This window comes from Mercenaria mercenaria, chromosome 2 (genome assembly GCF_021730395.1).
Source record: "Mercenaria mercenaria strain notata chromosome 2, MADL_Memer_1, whole genome shotgun sequence".
In the NCBI taxonomy this organism is placed as follows: Eukaryota; Metazoa; Mollusca; class Bivalvia; order Venerida; family Veneridae; genus Mercenaria; species Mercenaria mercenaria.
Genome location: NC_069362.1, coordinates 14270828 through 14281055, shown reverse-complemented (window position 1 = coordinate 14281055; position 10228 = coordinate 14270828). Strand labels below are relative to the sequence as shown.

Here is a 10228-nt window from a genome sequence, read left to right as displayed (position 1 = left end):
AACAAACTTGTTAACTTTGAAAGCAGATCGTTATCAGATATACTATTGCAAAGTATTTCTGCTTTCTCACATGTAGTACTTCAGTTAACACTTAGCCTTACAGTTTTAGAAAAAATAAACAACACCAAATCAGAGAAAGAAATAGTTGTTTCACGTGAAAATTAAACAGCATATAAAACATGTCTAGTATTCTACAAAACAATTTTCAGTTTACTGGCATATACATTGAATTCCGGAAAAAGTCTGCATAAAGAGGCCACACTTTCGGACAGGTCAACGCCTTTAAAAACACACCATTTTTCAAAGACCCGTTTCATATCTTCGTTTTGATGCATTTACAATAATGTCCCAGTGGTCAAATTCCACATAACTAAGTGGAACATACATTTCAGCAATCGTTTTTTTTTTTCTTTTACAAATGGTATTCATTTTAAAGGGGACAGCTTTTTGAGAATATTTTATGTCTCCATTGTACGGAACGGTACGGTAGAACATGTAATAACTGGTATTTTGTTGGTTCAGATGTTCTTCGTTCATCATACATTTCTGTGTTTTGGGTGATATACTCTTAAATTGACATACATTGTATTAGCTCAAGACTCTGTACAATATTTGCAACACTTTGGGTTAATGTACCCTTAGTTATAATTGTCACGTAACACAACACGAGTCTGAACGTTTTTGATGTTTATTTACACAGTAGAATATTTCGTACATAACTTTCATAATTCATTTTGTAACTTCTTAAGTCTGGTCTTAACAAGTGTCATATCTAAAACCTAACTTAATCTTAATATCTACGAGACCCATTTCCTAGGTCTCAGTCCGGACAACCGGCCTAAACCTGGTCTGTCTTAGACCCTTTCTGACCATCCGAGATATCTAAACCAGCAATATATAGCAATTCTCTAACATTAGTTATATGCACTGTCTGACAATTTGACGTATAAAACGTGTGGGTTTGATATAATAAACAATAACATAAATGCATCATATATCAACTTGACAGGATGTACTCGTTATATGTCCGCTAATGTACTTCTGACCTTATTTGACAAGTTAAACAAATAAAATAATCTATGATTATATAACACTATCATATGAGGGAAGTAGCCAGTTTTATACATTGTTTCGAAATTTCGAAATCTGTGTTTAAATGATGAATGAAAATAAAGTGATTTAGTTAGTTTCAGGCAGTATCTATTAGAAATAATAGCGCAGTCTCAAAATATGCAGGGAATATCTCAAAAGCATTAGTCATGCTGTACGTATATGACGTAAAATAAAGAACAGCTTTACTTAAGTTATACTTTAAAATGTTATCTGAAAATTTATTTACTTTAATATTTTCTGAATATCACCTTTTGTTAAATCTTAAGGACAACTTATGGTTTTGAACTTTAAAAAAAAGATAAAAGGTAAGGGAAGATTTTCCGGAAGCACAGAGAACCCCAAACACTGCCATAGAGCCATACATCGCATAGCAGGCCAGCAACTAAAAGGCTGTAACGAAAAATAAAGTTGGCGGGTTGCTTCAAATATCCAACAGCAAGTGCATTTTGATTCTACACAAAATACAACAAAAACATATAAGATAGATAGATAGATAAATGGGTGGTGTGATGAGGGGAAGTAGGAAAAATCAAGGATGAAGATTAAGCAGGGAAAGTCACGTTCCTAACACGCGGTCTCCCTACACCGCAAACCAAGCAGTGCAAACACGCATGTACACACACGCACGCACGTACACACGGTTGCCCATTTTGCTAAATATAGTGGAAGTCAGAGAAATATCGTCCCTTCGAGAATCGTTTGTTATTCTTACTCCTTCATTAGGTCAAAAAAAAATACTATCTAAGGCATTTTGGCAACCGTAATAATAACTGTTTACTGAAACAGTCAGCCGTCGTTTATGAAAGTGTGCAAATGGTGTTGTTTTTTTCCATTCAAGCAAAATAGTTTACTGGGGTATTGCGATCACTTATTCGAAGTGACGTTTTAACTACTGATTAAGCTACGTCTATGCCGAAAACGTTTTCCTTCATTGCCTGAAGCCTATTTGAAAGAAAAAACATGTATGTAATCATCATTGAAACATCCAACTACAATACAGTCTCTTTCATTATCGACAGACACTGTCCTTGCTGATGAACCTATATTTGATATTATAACTCTGTTAATTCTGTAATCTTCTATTGCCATTTGAAGTATGGTTCCATTTCGTACACATACATAAACACTGTCTTTGTCAGAGGTAATGTTTTCTATACTGTTTTTCTCTATTACTCCATGACACGTATACCAGGTCTTTGCTGTGGCAATTGTTTGCCTTTTTCCCTTGCTAATAGCAAAGCACGTTACTCCGTTCGCTTCAGCCACTATCAGCTCATTTCTTTCATTAACATGCAATGCTTGTATATCTCTTAAAACATATTTCATATTATTCACTTTTCTTAGATTACTTATGGTTTCTAATACCGATCCATTTGTGACATCCATCACTTGAATTTCAATTATGTCTTCATATGCGTTATTTTCCGTTCCATAGTGTCTGTTTGACATAAGGGCGACAATATTGACACCATTATATGCTATTCCAAAGTTGTAAAGATCGGTTTTAAAACCACCTTCATATATAATTTCGCTAGAAAATATTCTGTAGCGGTTTATTCTTTTGACACTTTCAAAACTTACTGCAACTGAGTCACTATCAATTGCACATACTCTAACTGGTTTTCCTGGCAACCTTAACGTACTTTGAAGTACAAATTGTTCAGATAGCAGTTTCAGTTTCGAATTATCGATATCAATTATCAATAGCTGACCGTCCGGGAAAATGACAGATCCTAATACTGAGCAAAATTTGCTATCATTGCTTTCCACACAGTATTGATTTTGGTATGTAACTCTTCTTTCTAATGACGACTTAACTTTTGTGCGCTCATTTTTTACTGTTGCAGTTTTAATTTTACATGCATCAGTAAATGGTGATGTTTCTCTGGAATCAAGTACTGCGTCGCTTGAGTTTTCGATAACATGATATTCTTGTGGGAGGACTTGCTTCTCTTCAGCATCCGGTTTTTTATGGTGTTTTATGAATAAAGTTCCAAGTTTGGGAAAATCACTAACATTTTGATCTTTTACTAAGTGCACACTTAAATGATTTTTTGAAAGTTTGTCGATATTGCTCCTTACCTGTTGTGCTTTGCTGTTAAGTTGGTGGGCAATAATAACCGCCGTGTCGTTAGCCATATATTTCAAAACTGCCTCTACCATGTTTTTACTGTTTTCTCCCTCTTCTGCCAAACGGGTTGATTCGTCTAAATCTTTTTTAACTTCAGATACTGCTAGCTCTATTTTCTCCTTTGTTTCGTTCTCAATTTTTACTTCATGTTCTTTTACTGTGTTAATAATCTCCTCGCAATACGTTTTAGTCTCATACAAGATTTTGCTTTGCTCTTGATATAAATGATCTATATTTTCTTTCTTAGCTTTCTGTACGTTTCTTGATGCTTCCTCGATTTCACGCAATGAGTCTAACACATCTTTCAGTACAGTGTCAGAGCCGTTTGACTTTCCGATTTCATACACATTTTCGCATTTTCTATGTGTTTCAGCCTTACATGAAATACATGCAAGCACATCATGATCGTCGCAACGATATACAATATTCATATCTGCATGAAACGGACATATTATAAGTTTTCTTATTTCCTTGAATGCAGCAGCATTTGTCTGAATTTCCTGAAGTATTACTCTATGTCCTCTTGTCATTTTCGCTTTTTTATGTTCTTTTATGCAACTGTTGCATAAATATTCTAAACAAACTGAACAAAATCCGACAGCTTGTTCTTTGGTTTCATCAAACTTGCAAGGATCACATAATAATGTATCTGAATCTAAATTACAGTTTGAATCCTTTTGATTGTGAGAACTAGCAACATTCATTCCAGGGCTATATCCAGATGCCATAGAACCATCAGGGCTCTCTTTACATAACCGTTCAAAACCAGCCATTTTATATCAAATAAATAAATCCTGTAACCGTAACCTGTGAAATGTATTCAATTACTTCTATGTCGGTGTACAGTTCGTTTTTGTAAACATCATGTTTGTAAACATTAAAGATTACGTTTTGTAACCTTAACTAAGTGTTCCATATTTCAGTCTGTCTTGAATAAGAAAAACGTGAACTTAAACTAAAACGAAACATAATCAAAAAGTAGAAAGATCATTTTGTAAGGAGATAAAATTTGGTTTGAAAACGTGTAAACACGTATGACCTAGTAATCGAACTGTATCTGATATCTATTGATATTGCAGCTACGTGACAATAAACACAGTCAAGGTTAAATCCAACCTGATCACCTCGGCCTTTATGCTACGCAATAATAATTTACCGGAGAATACGGAAATGCCCGATGTTCCACGATTGGGTTAAATCACGTGATGGATAACCCATTTGTATCCTGAAGGTTATATAGAAGTAATTCGGTTAGAAATGTGCTTCCAAGGTGTAGTCGAAAGTCCCTAATAAGTATATCATGTTTGTCATTTGCGAGTAAACCGGGATCAATCGGGCATTATTTCACTCGTTGGATGAATTTTACATAAAATAAGCCACTTTTCATGCTTGTATTTACATGTTTTCGAACATTCTACACATAGAACGTGACGTCACATATTCCGTCTGACCTTTATACAATGAACTGATAACTAGCCGATTTTGGATAATTGTACAGGCTATATACCAATAAAAGAAATTGTTCTTTGTTTCATATAAAATTCAGCTACTTCAGAACAATTTTGTTACAGTTTCTAGATTTTCACTCAGTCGTAGACCTATTTTCCACAAGATATCCATACATTTGCTTCAAGAAAACGAAAAGAAAAAGGGGTGTTGAATAGTATGCAGTGAAATGCAAGTCAACTGAAGTCAGGTACCCTCATATTGCCGCATTTCAGAAAGCGGTCCGCAGAATAAACACCCAACTTTCGTTTTCAAGCAAACTATTCGAAAACATGCGAGTATTAGCATGAAAAGTGTCCTATTTTATGTAAAATTCATTCCACGAGTGAAATAATGCCCATTTGGCCACCGATTTACGCGCAAATACGCGAAAAATGGAAAAATTAGGATCTATTTATTAGGGACTTCTTTCGACTACACCACGGAAGCACATTTTGGACCGTATTACTGCATTATAACCTACATACATTGTACATGCACTAAAATATAGTCACGCGGAGGATGTGAAATTTTCAGAATTAACTTATTTTTTGCATGTTATTGCAAGAAATATGAGTAATTTTAAACCTTTATCGTTCCCTGACTCGTGTCATATAATTATTTTTTGACAGAAAGGAAAATCTACTTTCATTTTCCTATACTATCATCGTGTACACTACGGTAGCGATTTCATACTGTCGCACTGGCCTGTGTACTTTCGCTCGGGGCATTATGGGTAAGAACTATTTTCAATATGGGGTCGTAAACAAGGAAGTGAAAGTGTCCTTCGCATTTTAGTTGAATATTCACCATTGTTGTTTCTAGATTATGATTAATTCTAGTGTATTCATTCTAGTATCATTTGAAATGATAAATGTAAGTTATCTGCAGTTATGTAAATCGATTCATACATGAAAAACCGTATCGTTTAGCGTGTTTACCTGCAAAATTCTGCATGTGTTTTTTCTGTATTGTACATGTACACCATTTCACTAAACGAATGTACAGTGTACAAGAGTATTGAATACACCAAATTTCAGTATAACAATAAATTGAAATAATGTCAGTTATACATTTTTTTTTATTTTGGCAGGACTAATTTCCAAAGTACCAGCTCAATGTAGTGTAGTTAGGCTAAATGTAGTCTAGTCAGAAATGGTCCAGACCTAAAATAACAGACGCACACTTTGATTTATAGACAGGTCTGTTTGGTATAATATTGTTCTCTACTGTACTCGTGTTTTATTTTCTTTAAATAATGCAGTTAGATATGTTGCTAGCTGTTACTAGCTAAAACATTTCAGCGTCAGAGTAGTTCAAATGATTGTACTCAAGAGTTGAATATCGTTACATTTTATTCACTGGTTGATATCCCCCGCCGATGCAGACAATGTGAAATATCAGAATGTAAAATTCTTGTTGTTTAGACTAGCGTTAGAGATGTTTATAAGTTAAAGTTATGGTAGCAATTTCTACCAGAGGTATTGTTTTCTTGTTTTGTTAATTGATATTTTTTCTATACAAATTTGAATAAACAGTTAATTCAGATGAGTTTATATAATATCAGAATAGTAAAGTTCATATTTTATAAAGATTTCCCAGCTTGCTTCGAAATTTTAAAAATCTCATAATTTCTTATTTCTCAGTGAGGACACTCAGTGACAGGTAGCTCAGTTGGTTAGAGCACCCCAGACATAGAAGTACAATGTCAAGGGGAGGTCTCAGGTTCGAATCCTGACCTGGCACTTGTCCCCCATATAACCTCCAGTTATGTCAATTTACACTTCCAAATCTTAACACATAAAATTTCAATTCTACGTGTACGTTTGATCTTATAATATTTTTCATAACACAGCACATTTAGAAAGTAATTCGAGCATTTTGCCTTTGAGAACTTATGGGATTGGTGCTTTGATTTATTGTTATAAATTTTGTTGTTGAGCACAGTACCCTATAAACTTTGATAAAATGTGACAGTTTAAATACATGAAACAGTAGGTATATACTTATGTAATGTTTAGATTTTTTGTTCAATTGAGAAACAGTTATGTCCTATATGTTTTAAACTGCAGGTCAACAGGCAATACCAATGGGAACACGTGTGTTTTTGTACAAACGTTTCTGTTGTAATTATTTGAAAAGTAATCAAACTCATTAATTAGTCTATTTCAAATGAATGTTGACCAAGATGGCATGACATCAGTATTTTACATATTTGTATAGGTTACGGTACATAATCCTTTTATACTTCTCAATCTACTGTATAATCTGTCAAAAAATTGTAATGATAGAAATAATTGCGTAATGGAATCTTTTGAAACTAAGTGAGTTTGTTATTTTTTATCAAAATAAATCATGAATAAATTCCATTTTAGAAGAAAGGGACTTGAAAGCATATTGCTTTGTGTTTTAAATGGTATGGTTGACATAATATTTACTAAAAGTTTTGGTTGGAAGACGTAGAAAAGATGGAGATAATTTTTTGTCTAATATTGGAGATTAAACATACTTTCTGAGAGAAGAATGAGCCAAATATTTTACAACTAACCTGGAAAATAGAATGCATGTGTGAAATACTATCAAATTAAAACATAGAGCAGAATCTAGAAACAGTTTAAACATCTTTAATGAGTGTTTATATACATATACATCATTAACATTCTAGTTATTATTTTCATTGATGACTATATTGTATTCTGTCTCTTTCTGCAACGCAATATGCCATATTAAATATGGATTGGAATATTAAGTATGGATTGGAAGACTTAGAAATCATAAGATCAATGTCCTAAACGACTAAAAGATTAACAAATAGAGTGCTAAAGAAGGAATACTGTGTGGCCTGATATACCAGCTGGCACCCCATGTCAATGTATATCATCTTCAGTTCAAAGTGTTAATAACCAAACCCTTTCTCTGAGTTTATTTAAATCAATAATTCGATCGTAAGCAAAGCAAGTTGTACACGAATTTATTTCTCTTTACAATTATTGTGTTTATGAAACGATATTCTATAATATCGTTCATGTTATTTTTGTAACAAGTGTAATAAGAAATCAAAAATTATTGTTTGAGAACACTGAATACATGCGTTTTGTAAAGCCGCTTAGTTACGCGCAGGTTACGTATATTCAAAATAACAAAAAAAAATCACCGAAATACACATATAAAAAAATATCGTGTCGAAATCAGGCAATCGTCATCTGTAAAAATCGATACATTTAGTCTGTGCGTTGTTTTTACGCAAGAAAAAAACATTACATGTTTTTGTGTATTAACGTCTGCAGAAGCCTGCGGGATACGCTGGTGATCACACCCTGTCGGGTTCGGTCATACAATAACCACTTGGGCCTCTTCAAAAGTTAATACACTTAAACGTATATTTAATTATCCTTATATTGATCTAGAAGAAGCTGAGTAGGTTACATGATCGCTGAACGTGTCGTAAATACTAAATAAGATTAAAAACGACAGCACAAAATTCGATACTATTCCAAAACTTCTTCTGAAACACATTTCAACATTGTTCTTCCACTGATATTCAACGAGCACCAAGAACGACTTTGTAGGGGATGATTAGGTTTTGTGTGTCCAGAGGTGACTGTAGAGTCCAATCCGGACACAGAAAGAGCGATATTTAAGATAATTGAACAGATTCTTTTTTTTTTTTTCATTGGCTACCATGCGCAAGTCCTGCCATTTTTGCGCATTTGTTGACACTACTGCTCTATTCTGGTTGATCTTGAGTTATTTTCAAGCTGTTATGTTTGTGACATCTGTCTTTGTCCACCCCTAGGTATTTTGTCCTTTGTGTGCTCAAAATAAAACATCTTCATTGATAGACGTTCATCAGACATATGGAAGACATGACCGGTCCAATGTTCTTCGCATTAACGTAGTAAGGTGTGGATTGATGGGAGCTTTCCGATATGCCTGTATCTTGGACTTAGTCTTTGTCATCGAATATTAAAACGTTTGCGTAGATGAGTTTGGTGGATTTATTGCATCTACATGCGTGTCTGCTATGAGTTGTAGGGAAATTAGTATAATTTTGCTTTGATTCCCATTCAGACTGCAATATCAGTTGTATTAAATGTATCCCGCAGATCTTTACGTGCGAATTTTAATATACAATTACAAGTAAGAGTATATAATATAGCTCTTCTTTGAAGAATTACTAGTACTTAACAAGAGTTGTCTGTTGACAGTGCGCACGACTATTCGAAAAATTGATGTATACTCAGTTCCAAAAGAAAGTGTGCACATTTTAAGTTTAAATATTTCAAAAAATTCCCCGACGTTTTTGTTTCATTTTTTCATACTCTAACTCTCAGGTATAACTCAAAATCTAAAATGCACACCAATTTGTTTACGAACTGATTTAAATTTTGGTACCAAACATTATAAGTTTTCATGAAAATAACCGAGAAAAAATAACAGAAAACTAAGTGCACAATTTCTTTTGGAACTGAGTGTAAGTCTGGGGTCAAAATATTACCACAGAATTTCAGACAAAGGAAGAAAAATAGATAAGACAATGTATCTGTATTTGTGAAACTGGATAAGTATTGCACTATATGGCAATATGTGACCACGATGATAAGCAAGTGTTCAAAGTTTCAAAGCCACAAACAATTTAGTCAAAATATGGAATGATATGCGAAACTAACTAATTTCTATGTCAAAAAGGGCCATAACTGAGCCAAGTCCTTGTCTTCGTTGTATAGTCTTGCGTACATATTTAGACTTTGATAGCAAACAAGTGGTCAAAGTTTCAAAGCCATATGACAAACAGTTTAGACAAGATATGGACTTGTGCGAAATATAAAACTGATTTTCAAGTCGAAAAAGAGCCATAACTCAGCCAAAATAGTTGATAGAGTTATGTACTCTTGCCTACAGATGGAGATCAGGGCGATAAACGAAAACTGAACCAATTTCCAAGTCCAAAAAGGGGCATAATTCAGCCAAAATAGTTGACAGAGTTATGAACACTTGCCTATAGATGGAAATCATAATGATAAGCAAGTGTTCAAAGTTTCAAAGCTACATATCAGATAGTTCTGACAAAATGTGAACTTGTATGAAAACTGAACTGATTTCCAAGTCCAAAAAGGGCCATAATTCAGCCAAAATAGTTGATAGAGTTATGTACACTTGCCTGTAGATGGAAATCATAATGATAAGCAAGAGTTCAAAGTTTCAAAGCCACATATCAGGTAGTTCTGACAAAATTTGTACTTGTATAAAAACTGAACTGATTTTCAAGTTCAATAAGCGCCATAATTCAGCCAAAAACTGTTGACAGAGTTATGTCCCCTTGCCTACAGATAGAGACTGTTAAAATGAACAAATGATAAAAGTTTCAAAGCCATATGTCGAACAGTTTCCGCAAAATATGAACTGGTACGAAAAACGTAACCAAGATTTGTAAGTTAAAAGGGGCCATAATTCAGACAAAATCCTTGATAGAGTTACGTTCTCTCGCCTTAAACTGGA

At 33.9% G+C, this 10228-nt stretch overlaps 1 protein-coding gene across 1 annotated transcript; it reads right to left on the bottom strand.

Annotated features, from left to right (window-relative positions):
- Positions 1-676: 676 nt before the first annotated feature.
- On the bottom strand, positions 677-5041 carry LOC123543789 (uncharacterized). The gene has a single exon (XM_045329854.2). The coding sequence runs from the start codon at positions 4015-4017 to the stop codon at positions 2056-2058; it is 1962 nt and encodes a 653-aa protein (XP_045185789.2). The 5' UTR covers positions 4018-5041; the 3' UTR covers positions 677-2055.
- Positions 5042-10228: the final 5187 nt, after the last annotated feature.

Bases quoted from the DNA above. Each gene is read 5' to 3' on its own strand.
- LOC123543789 (XM_045329854.2), bottom strand. From the start codon at position 4,017: ATGGCTGGTTTTGAACGGTTATGTAAAGAGAGCCCTGATGGTTCTATG.